A 20,729-nucleotide genomic window follows, 5' to 3' on the forward strand; every position below is an offset into this window, starting at 1 on the left:
GGTTACTAAAACAAGTTCAATAATTAAAATCTTTATTTCCGTAAAAACATGAATTTATGATTTTTAACCTTCATTGATGTCTTCCTCTGAGTTGATGGCCTATTTATACCAAAACGTATATTGTGAGAAATTCCCTTGATACATTCGTTACATTCGTTTAAAGAGACTTCGCCCTCTCTACATATAACTGTTAAGAGCCTATTTTCTCTTTGGATTTGTTCTTTTCTCTATCGGATTAATACCTGATGTTAGATTCATGCGAAGAATAGCTTGTCTATAGCTAATGAAGATGGCATTTCAAGTGCATAGTTTATATTTACTTTCTGTCTAGCTTCCTATAATTGCCGCTGGTGTTGCATTTGTAGTCTTAAGCCAGGCTGACACCTGCACGACTTCTTGCCACGAATTTGTCGTGGCAAGTCGTGACATTTTGTGGCACGAGCTGGAAAATAAAAAAAATAAAATAAAAAAAACACCTTGGAATCACAGCTCACCTGTACACATTGACACGAACTGGCACGACGAGTTCATGCATAGTTTTAGCATAATTTGCGCACTTCCCGCATCGTCCCAACGAGTTCACGAACAGTTCACGCATAGTTCACGCCGCGTTCACGAAATTTTGTCGTGACCAAAATTTTGAACATTTCAAAATTCTCGTCACGACATGCCACGATGTCACGACAGGTTCACAACGAGTTCACTCCAGTTCACGACAAGTTCACGCCAGCTCACGACTCGAGTCGTGACAATGCGTGCCAGAAATTCGTGCAAGTGTCAGGGTACCTTTAGCCTGATCTTTCAGTTCATAATAGATTGCAGTACCTCGTTCCTCCAAGCAAGCAGTGCATGACTATGTGCCTTTTCTTCGGATACCAAACCACCTTGTGCATTAAAAAGCAAAACTCTACGAAGTGTTGCAACAGTACGACAATTTTTGTCCTCGCACCTGAAATAATGATTCTATTCTCGGGATCTTTGATGTCGGTGGATGTGACCTTTAAAGACTTAACTTTTCTTCACCTTTCTGGGATTTGACAAAATTGTATTCGTCCATTATGGGTAAGAGGATTTGAAAATAAAATCTTCGCTCTTAGGTAATAGATAATCCAGCCAAAAGCTCTCAGACTACTGAAATATTTCCTTGAAAATATCTTTAGATTATGCATTTTCTCGAACAACTATTATTCTATCAGATGCAAGTACAGTACTGTGAAGTCAGTGCAAGTATCCATAACTATCATTTAGCAGTTGTAACAATGAAGATACCATTAGAGAGAGAGAGAGAGAGAGAGAGAGAGAGAGAGAGAGAGAGAGAGAGAGAGAGAGGGGGGGGGGTTTGAACGTCCTGATAATATATTGCTTAATGTGAGTTTTTTTGTTGTCACTATTGTGAATATTCATTTCATTTCAATTTTTCACAATTGTTTTGTTATATTTTCAATTTTTATGGCACTTTTTTATGCAACCCTTCTGAATTTTCAGTACAATTTGTCCCTAGTTTGTTATCCCACTCTTTCAAAATGTCACTCTTTCAATACGCATTCAAAAATTCACATCCTATTTTTTTTAATCTTTCTAAATGCTTAGCTACGAAAGATGTAGTGGACTCCATCCTTTAAATATTTCTGTCTACGCCATTGGACGACATAGTTTTGGTAGAGAAGTTTTGTTGATCAAATGTTACAGAAGATAGAAATGTGCCCTTTGACAAATTAGAATATATCACCCAGAATCTTGTGCAACAAGAGATCAATGTGAAGGTTAAAAGACATTTCTACTAAAGTGTAACTATAGTCCATTTCTTTTAGCGATGCATATTTGCACCGACTCGCAGCGGTGCCCTTTTAGCTCGGAAAAGTTTCCTGATCGCTGATTGGTTGGAATTATCTCGTCCAACCAATCAGCGATCCGGAAACTTTTCCGAGCTAAAAGGGCACCGCTGCGAGTCGGTGCAAATCTGCATCGCTAAAAGAAATGGACTATAGACCAGCAATGGTTTACAAGGAAAGAGATACAGATAATTACAATAACTCGAAGATCAGAAAATGGAAGGGGCAGAAACATAGATGTTTACATACCTGTGCAGTCACAAGAATAAATTAGACTGGAAACTATTTTATTTGAAAAATCGTAAAACAAATAGAATTATCAAAGAAGGTTCGGCAAAGAAGAGTACTTTGCTTTGGTCATGTTATGTGAAGAAAACAGGACCATCTTTGTTATAGGGCCATGAATATGAAGGTGGATGGAAAGGAGAATAAGGGGAAGGCAAATGACAGAAGGGAGAAAGGATTAAGAGAACAAGATGCGCCAGACAGAGGTAGACAAAGGCTGATAGGAAAGAGTGACTGAACATGAAGCTTATGACCGTTTCCCGTTGAAGGTTTTTTCTCCAGGTGATATTTTCGACTATACATTTTTTTCAGGAAAGGTTTCAAACTATCACTTTATTTAGTAATATTATAACTCTACCTTTGTCCTGCGATGATTACAATGCAATCCCTTTTGAAGGGAAATTTGCAGTGCTCCCTAATACCCGTTTAAATACGACCCCGTACAAAAAAAAATCCATCCCTCATGCCCCTGGTCCTCATTGCGGTTGTTACTTAACACAAAAACTATTCATTCTAGAAATCTAATTTCATTTTACCCTGTGACTGTAATAATTTCCTTTCCCTTAATATACTGTATTATATAATCTAGTAAAAATGCATACACATAAATAATAAAATAAAGAGAAAATCACTGGAAATTCCTGGGCGTAAAATGTCACATGGAGACAAAAGGAGTAAAAATCGCTAGATTGAGAAAATTTCTTAAGAGATTCAAAGGTCTTTCGGTTAAGATTTCAGCTTGAGCCCTTTTCAAGGAATATTTCCATCTCTACACCTTACAAGGATTGTTTCATACTTACATCTTTCCAAGGGATGTTTCGACTCTATCTTTTCTGAGAAGGCTTCAACACATAGCCATTCCAGGAGATATTTTTAACTCCATCTTCAACAAGGAAAGGTTCAACACAAACCCATTTCAAGGGATGTATTCGTGTCACGAAAATGTATATAAAAAGGCTGATAATAAACAATGGCCTAATATTAAAACGGGTAAAAGATAAAGAAGAAGGCAAAGGAAGGCTGAAAAAAAAAAAAAACTTATTCCAATAATGCCATCCAAATAGAGAGCTGAATAAGCGATATATTCTCATTAGAATCATTGTATTTTAAATCTAAGCTTCAGAATGTCAGATTACATTGAAAATGGATACTACGGGTAGTTCACATATCAAAGTGATTTTTTGCACATATTAACGACTTGGGATTCCCAAACCTAAAGATTTCGACTAGCTTCCGAGAGAAGTTTCTGAGGAAGGCTTCTCTTTCTGTAAATAAATTGAATAAATTGCCTCTAGATTTCACTAGGAAGCCATTCTAAGCCACCTCCAGAATTGATGGTGTGCTTCTTATAATAATAATCATATCTCTTGTTTAATGTAAAAAAAAAAAAAAAAAAAAAAAAAAAAAAAAAAAAAAAAAAAAAAAAAAAAAAAAAAAAACACAATTCTGCTCCTATTTTCGGAGATTTCTCAAAGAAACTGGACCCATTTCTGCAAATTAACACATCGCCCCACAAGCACTGGAGCTAATATTTATTCTTGGAGACAAGATTCAAAATTTAATTTTTTCTGAGGAAGATTACTGAAATTATCCACTGTTTTTAAAGAATTGCTGATTGTAGGAGGTCGTATAATGCATCTTATAATTAGTCGAGTAAATAAGATTCAATACAAAAGTTAATCCTCCTGGTATTCCAGGAAGTAGTCTAAGGTCCTCAATCCACCTGGAAAAGGGGGCCCCTTTCAAATACTTCCAGAGTAGTCTGGAGACCACTGTTCTACTGAATGGAACAATTCCTGGGCTCACCTAGGGAATCTTCAAATGACTAAAAGCTTCTCCTACAGAGATTCCTGCAAAACTCAGGTGTAACTTTAAAATGTATATCTGTCATTGGAGTTAGAAATAGTAACTTTAAAATGTACATCTAATGTCATTGGAGTTAGAAATAGTAACTTTAAAATGTACATCTAATGTCGTTGGAGTTAGAAATAGTCACTTTAAAATGTACATCTAATGTCGTTGGAGTTAGAAATAGTCACTTTAAAATGTACATCTAATGTCGTTGGAGTTAGAAATAGTCACTTTAAAATGTACATCTAATGTCGTTGGAGTTAGAAATAGTCACTTTAAAATGTACATCTAATGTCATTGGAGTTAGAAATAGTTACTTTAAAATGTACATCTAATGTCACTGGAGTTAGAAATAGTCACTTTAAAATGTACATCTAATGTCGTTGGAGTTAGAAATAGTAACTTTAAAATGTACATCTAATGTCATTGGAGTTGGAAATAGTAACTTTAAAATGTACATCTAATGTCATTGGAGTTAGAAATAGTAACTTTAAAATGTACATCTAATGTCATTGGAGTTAGAAATAGTCACTTTAAAATGTACATCTAATGTCATTGGAGTTAGAAATAGTCACTTTAAAATGTACATCTAATGTCATTGGAGTTAGAAATAGTCACTTTAAAATGTACATCTAATGTCATTGGAGTTGGAAATAGTAACTTTAAAATGTACATCTAATGTCATTGGAGTTAGAAATAGTAACTTTAAAATGTACATCTAATGTCGTTGGAGTTAGAAATAGTCACTTTAAAATGTACATCTAATGTCATTGGAGTTAGAAATAGTAACTTTAAATGTATATCTAATGTCATTGGAGTTAGAAATAGTAACTTTAAAATGTACATCTAATGTCATTGGAGTTAGAAATAGTAACTTTAAAATGTACATCTAATGTCATTGGAGTTAGAAATAGTTACTTTAAAATGTACATCTAATGTCATTGGAGTTAGAAATAGTAACTTTAAAATGTACATCTAATGTCGTTGGAGTTAGAAATAGTAACTTTAAAATGTACAGTATATCTAATGTCGTTGGAGTTAGAAATAGTAACTTTAAAATGTATATCTAATGTCATTGGAGTTAGAAATAGTCACTTTAAAATGTACATCTAATGTCATTGGAGTTAGAAATAGTAACTTTAAAATGTATATCTAATGTCATTGGAGTTAGAAATAGTAACTTTAAAATGTACAGTATATCTAATGTCGTTGGAGTTAGAAATAGTCACTTTAAAATGTATATCTAATGTCATTGGAGTTAGAAATAGTCACTTTAAAATGTACATCTAATGTCATTGGAGTTAGAAATAGTAACTTTAAAATGTACATCTAATGTCATTGGAGTTAGAAATAGTAACTTTTAAATGTATATCTAATGTCGTTGGAGTTAGAAATAGTAACTTTAAAATGTATATCTAATGTCATTGGAGTTAGAAATAGTAACTTTAAAATGTACATCTAATGTCATTGGAGTTAGAAATAGTAACTTTAAAATGTACATCTAATGTCATTGGAGTTAGAAATAGTAACTTGAAAATGTATATCTAATGTCACTGGAGTTAGAAATAGTAACTTTAAAATGTATATCTAATGTCATTGGAGTTAGGAATAGTAACTTTAAAATCTATATCTAATGTCATTGGAGTTAGAAATAGTAACTTTAAAATGTATATCTAATGTCATTGGAGTTAGGAATAGTAACTTTAAAATCTATATCTAATGTCATTGGAGTTAGAAATAGTAACTTTAAAATGTATATCTAATGTCATTGGAGTTAGGAATAGTAACTTTAAAATCTATATCTAATGTCATTGGAGTTAGAAATAGTAACTTTAAAATGTATATCTAATGTCATTGGAGTTAGGAATAGTAACTTTAAAATCTATATCTAATGTCACTGGAGTTAGAAATAGTAACTTTAAAATGTATATCTAATGTCATTGGAGTTAGGAATAGTAACTTTAAAATCTATATCTAATGTCATTGGAGTTAGAAATAGTAACTTTAAAATGTATATCTAATGTCATTGGAGTTAGGAATAGTAACTTTAAAATGTATATCTAATGTCATTGGAGTTAGAAATAGTAACTTTAAAATGTACATCTAATGTCATTGGAGTTAGAAAGAGTAACTTTAAAATGTATATCTAATGTCATTGGAGTTAGAAATAGTAACTTTAAAATGTATATCTAATGTCATTGGAGTTAGAAATAGTAACTTTAAAATGTATATCTAATGTCATTGGAGTTAGAAAGAGTAACTTTAAAATGTACATCTAATGTCATTGGAGTTAGAAAGAGTAACTTTAAAATGTATATCTAATGTCATTGGAGTTAGAAATAGTAACTTTAAAATGTATATCTAATGTCATTGGAGTTAGAAATAGTAACTTTAAAATGTATATCTAATGTCATTGGAGTTAGAAAATAGTAACTTCTAAACTGTATATCTAATGTCATTGGAGTTAGATATAGTACCTTTAAAATGTATATCTAATGTCATTGGAGTTAGAAATAGTACCTTTAAAATGTATATCTGATGTCATTGGAGTTAGAAATAGTAACTTTAAAATGTATATCTAATGTCATTGGAGTTAGAAATAGTAACTTTAAAATGTATATCTAATGTCATTGGAGTTAGAAATAGTACCTTTAAAATGTATATCTAATGTCATTGGAGTTAGAAATAGTAATTATTGATAGTCTTCCATTTTAGTCCAAAAGGCAACAACAACAAAAACATCAATAAAAATTATAACAAGAGCAATGACTATTATGAACTGAACAGCAGCATTATTTGTCCTTTTAATCCTACAAGACCTCATAAAAAAATCAAAATGTTTCAAGGATAGGAATTCAGACACTTGTTACAACAATAGTGTCATGAAAGAAAATGAAACTTTACTACCAATTGTGTCACGTGGTGGGCCGGGAAATTGGGTAAAACTCGCTGGCAAGAGACTGATATCTCGCCAGGTAAATCCTCGGACAGCTAGGTAGCGTCAGGTTCCAATTTCTTTTATGGTCTCTCGTGGCCTGGTTGGTTTCGACCTGGCCTTTCATTAGAAGGGGCTAGCGTTCGATCCCAAGTATGAGGTAGAAATTCATTTTCATAGTACAAACTAATCATTGGGTGGTGTGCTTTCAAATACTTTTTTATTATTATCAATATTATTCGGGGGTTGTGTTCTAAAAACATGAAGTTGGTGATTTTTTCTATCTAGTATTATCATTATCTTTATTACTATAATTATTATCACTAAACCCCGAATACCCAATTTTTTATTCAATAGGTTATATGGTTCTCTGTATCCCGAATGACTGAATCCGTGAAGATACAACCCGCAAATATCAAGGGCTGACTGTATAAGTTGTGAATGTGTGTATGGATACATTGTTATAATTTTTAGTCATGAGAGTTTTTATTGGGAAAAAATAGAAATATTGCTATTTCTATTAATTATTTTTCTTGTTCATATTTCTCTCTTTTAGTTACCATTCATGTTTTATTCTAATGTAAGAAATGGCCTTTTCAACACACTATATATGTTTGTTCGTTATTTATTCATTTGCTTACCTATACAATGGTTTCTAAAAAATGACAACTTAGTTCTCTCTCTCTCTCTCTCTCTCTCTCTCTCTCTCTCTCTCTCGGTGTATTCTCATCGTCAGTTTCTAAAAATGACAACTTAGTCTCTCTCTCTCTCTCTCTCTCTCGGTGTATTCTCATCAAGTCAGTTTCTAAAAAAATGACAACAGTTTCTCTCTCTCTCTCTCTCTCTCTCTCTCTCTCTCTCTCTCTCTGTATTCTCATCAAGTCAGTTTCTAAAATTTGACAACTTAGTTTCTCTCTCTCTCTCTCTCTCTCTCTCTCTCTCTGTATTCTCATCAAGTCAGTTTCTAAAATTGACAACTTAGTTTCTCTCTCTCTCTCTCTCTCTCTCTCTCGTCATTAAGTCAGTTTCTAAAAAATGACAACTTAACTTCAATCTCTCTCTCTCTCTCTCTCTCTCTCTCTCTCTCTCTCTGTATTCTCATCAAGTCAGTTTCTAAAAAATGACACCTTAGTTCTCTCTCTCTCTCTCTCATCTCTCTCTCTCTCTCTCTCTCATAATACATGTTTTTACAAAGATTCTGGCTGTAAGCCAAGAGAAGGAAGTGGGGCTAGGAAGACCACAGGAGGGTAGGCAGGTGACATATGTGTCAGATACTAAGCATAGGCTTTGAATGGAGGTTGGGCTAAGAATATGTGCAAGACTTGACAGAGACTATACACTAAGTTATGATCCTTTTAGACTCTCTTACATAAAAATTTTGAATGCATGGATTTTTTTGTCTTTTAACCATATCTGTCCATTTGCAAATAACTGTAATTGTCATTTTTTAACCTATAAATTGAAAGGGCGTTATTTGTATTTTCACATTGAATATGCAAAAATTCTAATACATGAACATTATCGTCAATTTAGTTACGAAAAGATAAACATTTATTGTTCATTATTGCTCTACATTTGCTTAATTGTTTTCTGACAAAACCTATATATTCTATATATTATTTATATAAGAAGTTTATTCAGTTTTACATAGCAATCTTTATGGATTTTTCGGTGTTATTCATTGCTTATTGATCATGCAAAATGGCAGAGAAGGTATATTATTATTATTATTATTACTATCCAAGCTACAACCCTAGTTGGAAAAGCAAGATGCTCTAAGACGAGGGGCCCCAATAGGGAAAAATAGCCCAGTGAGGAAAGGAAATAAGGAAATAAATAAATGAAGAGAACAAATTAACAATAAACCATTCTAAAAAAGGCAACAACGTCGAAACAGATATGTCATATATAAACTATTAACAACGTCAAAAACAAATATGTCATATAAACTATAAAAAGACTCATGTCCGCCTGGTCAACGAAAAAGGATTTGCTCCAACTTTGAACTTTTGAAGTTCTACTGATTCAACTATCTAAGATAAGATCCGTTAAGACTGCCCTTTACACAAGAAATACAAAAAATTTCTAGCCATTTTTATGCTCTTGTAAATAATTGCAACTGTCATATTCTTATACTATAGTCCATTTCTTTTAGCGAGTCATATTTGCACCGACTCGCAACGGTGCCCTTTTAGCTCGGAAAAGTTTCCTGGTCGCTGATTGGTTAGAATTATCTCGTCCAACCAATCAGCGATCAGGAAACTTTTCCGAGCTAAAAGGGCACCGTTGCGAGTCGGTGCAAATATGACTCGCTAAAAGAAATGGACTATATTTGAAAGGGAATTGTAAAAGTATGAACATTTTGATAAAATACGTTACTATAAATTTTATCATATAAAAATAAGAATGTATTGTACGTATTTGCCCCACAATTGCTCAATTTCCTTTGAACATATATCAGTTTTACTTATGTTTTATATAGTAACTTAATTCAATTATAAATTTCTTTATATCTGTATTTATTAGTTAATTACGCTATGAAATGTCAATATAAGTACATTGACACACGACGTCATTGCTCATTGTAAAAATAAAATAGCATTATTTAATAACCTCTGCTCATTATGAATCATATTTACTTCAAAACCCTTGTTACCAGCCTGAAACTGAAAGAGCTGCTATTAATACACAATTTTCAAATAAATAGTCCTCTAACATAAAGGTTTAAAGGTTTAAAGGTCGCTCATGAATGGCAGAGGCAAGGGACAGTGATATTGCCCTAGCAATCAGGACAATGCCCTAGAGACTGACCATATATTATATGATCAGCGCCCAAGACTCCTCTCCACCCAAGCTAGGACCAGGAGGCCAGGCAGTGGCTGCTGATGACTCAGCAGATAGACCTATAGGCTCCCCCAAACCCCCCAACCTTATCTCACAAGGATGGTAAGGTTGCAGACACTAATGGCACTAACGAGTTTGAGCGGGACTCGAACCCCCGACTGCGATCACCAGGCAGAGACGTTACCGATCAGGCCACAACCTGTGAAATATTATATTTTCTATGAATATTTCAAAATAAAATTATCTCAGTTTTTAAGTAAACTTTTCGTGATTACTGTTTTTTTTTTTTTTTTTTTAATACTCTTAAGCATTGCGAAGATATTCTGCTTAACTCATAAAAAGTGCAATCATTCTTTGGCATAATGCATTAAACCAGAAGTTCATATCTATTATAAGTTCGGTTGTAACCAGGCACAGAAAATGTTTCTCATGGGAGCGATTTTACAAGTGTATATATAATTTTTCTGTATAGTTGTTTGTATTTTTTCAAATTATTGCATTTTTTATGTTTTATGTTCTATTCAAAGGGAATTCTTTTTATATGCTATGAAAATAAATGCAAGAATATGAGCATTTTGATAAAAAAAAAAAACATTGATTTGTATTTTTTATGTTTTATGTTCTATTCAAAGGGAATTCTTTTTACATGCTATGAAAATAAATGCAAGAATATGAGCATTTTGATAAAAAAAAAAACATTAATTTGCATTTTTTTTATGTTTTATGTTTTATTAAAACAGGAATTCTTTTTACATGCTATGAAAATAAATGCAAGAATATGAGCATTTTGATAAAAAAAAAAACATTAATTTGCATTTTTTATGTTTTATGTTCTATTCAAAAGGGAATTCTTTTTACATGCTATGAAAATAAATGCAAGAATATGAGCACTTTGATAAAAAAAAAAATCTTTATTGTATATTTCGTTGCATAAAGATAAAAACAAAATTATTGTCACCTGTACTCTACTATTGCTCAATTTCTTTCCAGTAATAAGTATCAGTTTTAATTGCATTTTATATACTGTAAAACATCTATTCAAATTTCAAATGCAATTTTCAGTTCTTTCGATCTGTATTCGTTAGTTAGATCACCCAAGAAACGTCAGATAAGTAGGGTGACATATTACGCCTTTGCTCACTGTATGAATATAACATTATTTAATCAGTCACCGCTCATGCCAATCTCTCTCTCTCTCTCTCTCTCTCTCTCTCTCTCTCTCTCTCTCTCTCTCTCTCTCTCTCTCTCTCTCTCTCTCTCTCTCTCAAAACTTAGAAGCTAACGTTTCATAATAATCTCTCGCTTGTGTCCCATTCTCTTGTATTCTTCTTTATGTTCTCTTTCGTACATCTCTTGACTTCTCTCATCGCCATCCCACATAAAAATAATTGATACAGCATGAGAGATCAGCCATTTCTACACCATTTTCATATCAAATAAAGTCCTCAAACACAAATATATCTTTTATAAATATTTAGATTAAAATATATTACGTTTTTTTCGACTGTTTAATACTTCTAAGCATTGTAAAAACATTCTTCTCCCATCATGAATAAGTCCAATCATTCCTCGACATAATTCACGGAACCAGAAGTTCACATCTGTTTTAGTATGGCTGTGCCGGGTCGCGAATTTAAAATGGAGTCTCGTCCAATGGCCAAAAGTAATGAGCCTTACATCTGTAACGGGCTGAGAGAAGGTTGTGAACTCAAAGGCAGTGTGAAAGCAACTGAGTTTATTGTAGAACACTCTCCTTTATATACAAAATCTCAAAGCAACAAGACTTTTCATGTTGAGAAATCGACAATGTTACAGAGGAGAAAAGCAGACGTGATTTTTCAGGTTCTTTTTAGTGCGAGGGGAGAGCGAAGATACAAGCACAAAATGAATTATGTACGATCGTGTGACACACGGTTGGTACACATCTATTGTGTTAGGCTCGGGATCACAACACAGTTGAGTGTGATGCAGACGATCATACTGATATGGTTGTTATTCCTATACAATATCTGGTTATAATATCATCGTTATTCATAAATCTCCTTGAACAACAGTTATGTCCGATATAGGAATAAAAATTAATGATGCAAGAAACGGTTAACTTTAACAAACGAGTACGGTACAGTACGGTACGGATAAGGATAGGGAAGTGGGGAATATGGGGAAAGGATAAGTACCCCTGGATACAATCCAGTTTATAGCCCGAAGGCAGGTACTCGGGATGGGAAAGAATAAGGAAAAAGGGAGAAAGAGAAGTACAGGAGAAGAATAAAAGAGAGGGGCAGACCCTCTTGCGATATTAGGGAATTGGTATTATTATTTCAGTCATTATAGTCTTTCTTCATTAATTCTCCCTTAGTTTTTATAATAATAATAATAATAATAATAATAATAATAATAATAATAATAGGGAAGTGGGGAATATGGGGAAAGGAAGAGTACCCCTGGATACAATCCAGTTTATAGCTCGAAGGCAGGTACTCGGGATGGGAAAGATTAAGGAAATAGGGAGAAAGAGAAGTACAGGAGAAGAATAAAAGAGAGGGGCAGACCCTCTTGCGACATTAGATAGTAGTAGAATCAGTCTGAGAAAAGAAAAGACAGGCAGGAAAAGGAAAGGTTTTTTTGGTTCATGCCAAGCCCCAGCTACAGGAGTCCGTTAGTCTAACACCAATTTGATGATTAAAAAAGGTTAGATTGTTGACAAACGAGTGAAAAGGGTAAAATTATCATGCATTCCATATAAATCAAATCTAATTTATATGCTTTAATGAAACAGCATCGTATGTTCGAAACTGTGCCAAGTATCTTTTGCAATTCCCCTCATCTTTCAAATGGTTTGGCTGTTAGCAAATGCAATGGCTCCTCATTTTTCAATTATCTATGATTCTTCCCAAACCAAGAATACCTTTTTTTTTTCAAATACCTTCAATGATTACTCTTACATAAGCATTTCGCCTTCCAATAATGTTCATCACTTAAAACAAATGTACTTCCATTTCATCTATCAATGCCCTTCCTTAATTTTTATGCACCCCTACCTCAATTATTTGGCTTGGCTACTTGTCCAACCTATGATACCTTTGCCCGTCCATCCAACTGCACCCAATCTTCTATTGGATTGGCTACACGCCTTTCATCTTGTTTGTGATTCAGTTTATAACGTTTGTCCTGGCCGCGCAACTTTCAATATACTTCGTTATTAATTCACTTGTGATGCATGAGCAATCAGAGATTTCAGACCTCCAATGAATATTGCCGAAATTTACCTACATTCTACGGACATCGTCTCCCACTTTTCAAATGCTGACTGTACAGTAGTCTGCGGACATCGTCTCCCACTTTTCAAATGCTGACTGTACAGTAGTCTGCGGACATCGTCTCCCACTTTTCAAATGCTGACTGTACAGTAGTCTGCGGACATCGTCTCCCACTTTTCAAATGCTGACTGTACGGTAGAGTGTGAAAAGTGAAATGTTGATCTAAAATCGTTATCTTTAACCATATCACCTCCAAAATTTCACGGTTTCTTCTGATGCATAATATCTATCCACATTTAAAATTTGGTGAAACTCCAATATATCAATTCGTTTGGACGTAATCTTTAAAATTGTGGAAAATGCAAATCCGGATCATCTCCAAAATCGAATGGGGTCGTCCATGACCTAAGATCTATCTGTGGTGAAAATTTAGTCAAAATCCGTTGAGTAGTTTTGATGAAACCTTCTCTATAGACACACAGACAAATAAACAAATAAATAAACCGACTCAAAAATATACCCTCCTTGGCGGAGGTAACTAGTTTTTAAATCTGATATGAAATATTCCTTCCTACCTTAACAAAATTTAGACTTTCTCATCCCGCTTCATCTAGCAAATGACATCGATTTTATCTTGATAAATTGCAATAATCAAACATCCTTATTATTAATGGATGACTCTCTCTCTCTCTCTCTCTCTCTCTCTCTCTCTCTCTCTCTCTCTCTCTCTCTCTCTCTCTCTCTCTCTCTCTCTCTCTCTCTCTCTTATTTTGCTCTTCTTTTTAATATTCCTTTCAAAATTATTGACTCAATTATCTTTAATACCAATGATGCATCCTACTTTCAGAATAATTAGATATACATGGCACAATAAGATACTGAAATCTAGAATATCAAATAGCAAGAACAGTGAATATCTTAAATACGTTTAACATTTACATAAAATTAGTTTCAAAATTTCTATCAACTTGATAACATTGTTTTGCATTGCAACGAGAGAGAGAGAGAGAGAGAGAGAGAGAGAGAGAGAGAGAGAGAGAGAGAGAGAGAGAGAGAGAGAGAGAGAGATCGTTGCTTTTCAAAAAAAAATAAATCAAATCTTATTTTATATGCAAAACATGTTTCACATACCCCAAAAGAGAGAGAGAGAGAGAGAAGAGAGAGAGAGAGAGAGAGAGAGAGAGAGAGAGAGAGAGAGAGAGAGAGATCGTTGCTTTTCAGAAAAAAATTACAATCAAATCTTATTTTATATGCAAAACATGTCTCACATATCCCAAAAGAGAGAGAGAGAGAGAGAGAGAGAGAGAGAGAGAGAGAGAGAGAGAGGAGAGAGAGAGAGAGAGAGAGAGAAATGTAATTAGACTAAAATACAATGACTAAATGTTAACATTGACTTTTCAATTTTCCTTTCCACAGGGAGGAAAGATATCCTAAACGCAAAATTGGAGGACCTCGCAGCATCTACAACAGAGTTGGCAAAAATGAGTTCTCCAAGTACGACAACAGACTTCTCGTCAACTCTCCTCGCTACAGTGAAGGAGGTTCCCTTGACCTCCTACTCAACTACAGTGACTCCATCAACCTCCAGCTTTCTGAACATTAGTGACATACCTGAAAGTTCTACAGAAATCCTCAATGGCGATGAGGGTTCGAACAATGAGACTCTTTACAACCACGACTTAAGCATGACTATTACAATGACAGTAATCTACATGCTAATCACCATCACGGGAGTCGTCGGGAACACGGCCACGTGCATCGTCATTGTGAGGAACCGTATCATGCACACCGCCACCAATTACTATCTCTTTTCCATGGCCATCAGCGACCTTCTTCTACTGGCGTTTGGAATGCCCGAGGAGATATACCACTTATGGTGGGGCTCGCCTTATATCTTCGGTGCGGAATTTTGTTTCATCAGAGGTTTCACAGCGGAGATTTCCACCAATGCCTCCATCCTGACGATAGCAGCGTTTACTGTGGAAAGATACATAGGCATATGCCACCCACTTAGATCTCACACAATGTCCCAGTTGGGGCGTGTCATACGATCTATCGCCGTCATTTGGGCTGTTGCTACAGCTTGTGCTATCCCCATAGCAATCCAGTATGGCATAGTTTACTCTCCAACCACGAGTGGAGAGGACAATCCAAGCACTGCAACCTGCATGATTAAGAAGCCACTGAATTGGGTCTTCGATATATCGTCAGTCCTTTTCTTTGTGGCACCCATGCTGCTGATCACGGTCCTCTATGCATGCATTGCCATCCAGCTGCAGAAGTCGGCTCGCATTGCTAGGACCGTGCCTTCCATTGCATCTCATAACTGTTCGTCAACCAATGATGGGTCACGAAACAAGGCTGTCATCAAAATGTTAGGTAAGGAATGGTAAACAATATCTAAATTATATTAATGATCAATCTAACGATAAGAAATCATATCCCTGGTGTTAGATCTGGAGAGAACTTGGATGCTATTTAAAGAGCACAATATATCAGAATCAAAAGAATGTCTTCAGTACTATTATGCAGAAAGATGAGGTTACTTATACATTACAATGTATGCATGTATGTATGTATATTATATATATATATATATATATATATATATATATATATATATATATATATATATATTGTATATACAATATATAAAATTATGAATCAATGTACTGTATCTGCATCCATTTTACAGGATAAATTTTCACTTCGCATTGAAGTCTTTCCCTAGATACTGAAAAAAAGGTATACTTCCTTTGATATCTTAGCTGTCACATTACATTCTTAAAACAATATTTCTATGGCTCTCTCATTAAACATAAATTCTTAAAACACACTATATATCTGTAGCTCTCACATCAAACGGTGATAACAAAACTTCAGAACTTACAAAGAATTATTTTACAGATAAAACACTCACCAATACTTCATTCCACTCACTTTCGTTCATCAATTTACCAGATGAATCAAGGACTGGATTCTAACGCTTCTGTTTCAACACTTCATTTTCAAATAAGCAGTAAGTTGTTGGTCTTCTCTCTTCCTCTTTTCTAAAACATCCAAATTATATGTACATTGTTATCGTCCTTCATTTTCCTTGTATAACCAAAGCATTTAACCCTTTTACCCCCAGGTTATTTGGAACTTTCCAACCCTTAACCCCCAAGAGTTTTTTTTCGAGCACATTTTGCAATATATATTTTTTAAATTGCTCTAACAGCCTCAATTTTCGTCATAAAGAGGTCGGGTTGGTCTCATTCTTTTGGAAAATGCCTGAAGTTTCTCAAAAAGTTCTAAGAAATATGGAAAAGTGTAAGTAACAGTTTTTTGCAAGGACGTACCAGTACGTCCATGGGGGTAAAGGGATGAGTTTTTTGTAACGTACCAGTACGTCCATTGGGGGTAAAAGGTTTAAATTCCTCATTCTCTATCTCCTTTATTACTCTCACTTCATATTCCGATCAAATACGTTTTTGCTTTTCCAGATCTAATCATTTCATTATTAATTATTCCAAAATACCTATGCCACTTAACCAATTCCATTCTCACAACTTCCAGACTGATATTTACTCATTTATCTTATGTACTATCATTCACTTTCAAACTCTCCTTTCAACCATCCATTAAAAGTTTTTAGCATATCTTAGTAGATTCTCGTCCTTATTACCATCTAACAGTGCGGTTTCACCAAATGGCAACCACTCTACACATGATTCAAAACCCTTTCTAGTATTAAATAGCATTGCATCAACATTCCATGTTCTTTCTCTAACTTGTTTTTTTCATTACATCATCCTTGAATAAATCAAAAGTTGAGGAGATATAACGTAGCCCTTTGGCTCTAAACTATCCTCAAACATTTGCATATTCTAATACAAAATAACCTTACATCATTAACCATAACTATTTATAACAAAATACGTTCTACACCATATATCCCCAACACCCTACGTGTAACATGTCGAGTAATATTACCTTAAATCATTCTCTAGACCAGTGGTTCCCAAACTGGGGGGTGCGCCCCACTAGGGGGGGGGGGGCACGATACAAGAGGGGCGTGAAGTCATCTGCTTGGAATTACTTGTTTAATGGAATAATAAAATTTGCTAATGTTCAAACTTTTTTCCGCGCACTTTGAACCAAATGTTTCGTTTTTAGTTACTGGAATGTACTATTATTTGTTTGGGTGGCTTTCATTATTAAAATGTAATACAAACAGAAATCTGTTTCCCAGTACAATGCTAAGAAATAAATGTAAGAATCATTTCATATAAAAAAAAAAGAGAGGAGTGGGGGCGTACAGGTCTACTGGAAGCAAAAAGGGGGCGTCAGGTAAGATAGTTTGGGAAGCACTGTCTAGGCCCATACAGAAAATACAAACGATGTCATTAAAGTAAGTATCCTAGTTTTTGCCTCAATGCCTATCCATTGTGCATACATCATTAGCTGGAAAGCAACCAGAATCTTCATATGAAATTAGGTTTTAGACTTACAGAATATATACTATGTAAAAAATGTACCTTTGAGTAATGGCCTTGTTTGACATATGACTGCCAGAGGTTGGAACTAACATCATTATAGATTTTGAGGGCTTTACATAAATTTGTTTTGGGGGGTACGGGTTATCCCTGTAAGTGGATGATCCTATAAAAAATCTGACATCTGTAATAATTGTTAAACCATAAACTTAAAATTAAAGAATCTAATTAAAAATTACACTTAATTAAAAACTACGATTCAAAAATTCATATTCGACTGTGGATGGAAATATACTAAATTTATGTTAAATTTTCTTCAGTCCATTAGAATGAATGTTAAAATATGTTTGATATCATTTAAAACTAATTATTTGCAACCTAAATCTAATTATTCATCATATAACTTTAAATATATTTACACCGATTTACAAGTGAAGATGTGTGGGTCTCGCACGCCACACTTTTACGACGCTACATAGCTGTAAATTTGTAAGGTGTCAACCATATTTACACACATACCATATAAACATAACATGACTATATTTCAAAATGAATCCTACCCAAACTTAATAACGACAAATTCGTGGCCATGACACAATATATTTTTGCTCTAAAAATACATCTGACTAAGGATCAGGAGACTGCCCAGGAACAATGTCCAAAGGGTCGCAGGAATGTCGATCAAGTATGTCCCTCGAGACTCCGGAGGATATGAGGAGAGGGACTGTAAAGAATGAGTCTGAGTGAGATTAAAGAATGAATATAAGTGAGATTAAAGAATGAATCTGAGTGAGATTAAAGAATGAATATAAGTGAGATTAAAGAATGAATCTGAGTGAGATTAAAGGATGAATTTGAGTGAGATTAAAGAATGAATCTGAGTGAGATTCTGCCAAAATAGATCTTAACTTGTTTACAAACCACCACTAAAAACTCCAATTTCATTACCAGTGTCGTAGGACTTCTTTTTCTAGCTCCCTCACAACTGTGAAGTCACCTTAGAGGCATTCTTCTTCTGCCTCGAAAGTTTGTATGTATGGTCCTCGAGTATGACTGCCCGAATCACAATAATTGGACCACTCTAAATAAGTTGCTGCACCTCCTGACGAATCACAATAATTGGACCGCTCTAAATAAGTTGCTGCACCTCCTGACGAGTCACAATAATTGGACCACTCTAAATAAGTTGCGGCACCTCCCGACGAATCACAATAATTGGACCACTCTGAATAAGTTGCGGCACCTCCCGACGAATCACAATAATTGGACCACTCTAAATAAGTTGCTGCACCTCCTGACGAGTCACAATAATTGGACCGCTCTAAATAAGTTGCTGCACCTCCTGACGAGTCACAATAATTGGACCACTCTAAATAAGTTGCGGCACCTCCTGACACTCGTCTACTGTAAACACTCTTTAAAGTGATACTACTCTTTCCTTACCGCTACTTGATCAAAATCTTACTATAAATGGTTTGATAATTATGAGTATGCTACTTATGTAACTTAATAATATGTTTTAGCTTTATTTCTTGCACTGACGTCTGTCTCTCTTATTCAAGGTATGATGATTTATCTCTCCCATTCCTCTGTGATCATTCCATCTTCTAGACATGCCTCAAACACCACATCTGACACTTATTCCCACTACTATAATCATATCACATTATTCTGGTGTTTGCCACATATTCCAATATTACAGTCATATATTATTTCATAATAAATCAAATTAACACATTGTGCCCTTCTATCATTCAACCTCTTATCACTATAAGGAATGCCAGGATGCCAGAGAACTTCAAATCATTCATTCATTCATTCATTTACCATAACGATTCACGAACGCCATACTTACAGTATATATACTTTTTTACTCCTTCCAAAATCGAGAAATTTTCTGAAAATTACATTCTCTTTAGACTGATCTTCGTTTTCATCATTAATTCATTGGCTTTCTACACAGATTTACTTTCCAATTTCTGCATTTCTATAACCTTTATTCATTTCTTCCTAATTCCTATGGAGAATTTCTATTGTTTTGTATAATAGCACGTGCTATTTTCTTCTGTTAATCTATTGCAGCTAAAATAATCCCCATTCCTTTCATCCATGTACCTTTCCTTTTCTACTCCATAGCTTATGTTTTTCTACCTCATGGCTTATGTTTTCATTGGAAGGAGTATATGACATGTTAGTATACTGATTATATAAAGTCAGCTGGCAGATATTATGATTGATTGATTGATTGATTGATTTAGGGTTTTCAGGCATCCTAACATCTAAGGTCATTGACGCCGATATCATTTGGTTTATATATACAAAAAAATTAAAGATTATTCAATTAAAACCGTAAAAGTTGGATGTCATTATAAACGTTAGATAGCTTTCAGAAGACCTGCTTCTGAAATGAATTTAAAAATGCCACTTGCATAGTAGGACACATCATGTCCAAGAATCTTGGCAAGGATGAACCTGCCACCCTCACCTCGAGCCTCAAACAAATATCTATTCCTTAAGTTATTATAATTGGGGCATTCGGTCAACAAATGCTTCACTGTTAGAGGTACTAAAGAGTCTCAGATATTAAGAGAACACCGCAATAATATGCTTAAATGCATTAGATGAAAAAACTGAAAATTTGCAAGAGTAGGTAAATGGAAGTCATAGAAAAGAAAATAAGGTCAGTATAGATTACATAATATATTATTATTATCATTATTATTATTATTATTATTATTATTATTATTACTATCCAAGCTACAACCCTAGTTGGAAAAGCAAGATGCTATAAGCCCAGGGGCCCCAATAGGGAAAAATAGCACAGTGAGGAAAGGAAATAAGGAAATAAATAAATGAAGAGAAGAAATTAACAATAAATCATTCTAAAAAAGGCAACAACGTCAAAACAGATATGTCATATATAAACTATTAACAACGTCAAAAACAAATATGTCATATATAAACTATAAAAAGACTCATGTCCGCCTGGTCAACAAAAAAGCATTTGCTCCAACCTTCAACTTTACCTTTACCTTTACCTCTACACTTTACCTTTCTCTCGTATCTATGTTGCTCTTTTTTGTCTCTTAGTGATATTCAAATCATTATTCTCTCCACAGCACTTTGAGTTGTAACTAGCATATGTCCTAAGACTTTAGTAAGGCTGCAAGTTTATGACATACAAGTTAATACTGGTAGGACCATATGATAAAATACTGTTCTTTTTAGAAAAAGTGGCATTTTA

The 20,729-nt window shown here is 34.2% G+C and overlaps 1 protein-coding gene across 2 annotated transcripts in view; it reads left to right on the plus strand.

The window, feature by feature from the left end:
• The window catches only part of LOC137642542 (pyrokinin-1 receptor-like), a 613,424-nt gene that overhangs the window by 533,410 nt on the left and 59,285 nt on the right, over nucleotides 1–20,729 (plus strand). For both annotated transcript variants that reach the window (XM_068375190.1, XM_068375200.1), the window contains exon 4: nucleotides 14,424–15,386. In XM_068375190.1, the coding sequence (XP_068231291.1) occupies nucleotides 14,489–15,386 (898 nt within the window). In that variant the 5' untranslated portion in view covers nucleotides 14,424–14,488. The remainder of the gene's footprint in view (nucleotides 1–14,423; nucleotides 15,387–20,729) is intronic.

Source organism: Palaemon carinicauda, chromosome 1 (assembly GCF_036898095.1).
Source record: "Palaemon carinicauda isolate YSFRI2023 chromosome 1, ASM3689809v2, whole genome shotgun sequence".
NCBI classification, from domain to species: domain Eukaryota; kingdom Metazoa; phylum Arthropoda; class Malacostraca; order Decapoda; family Palaemonidae; genus Palaemon; species Palaemon carinicauda.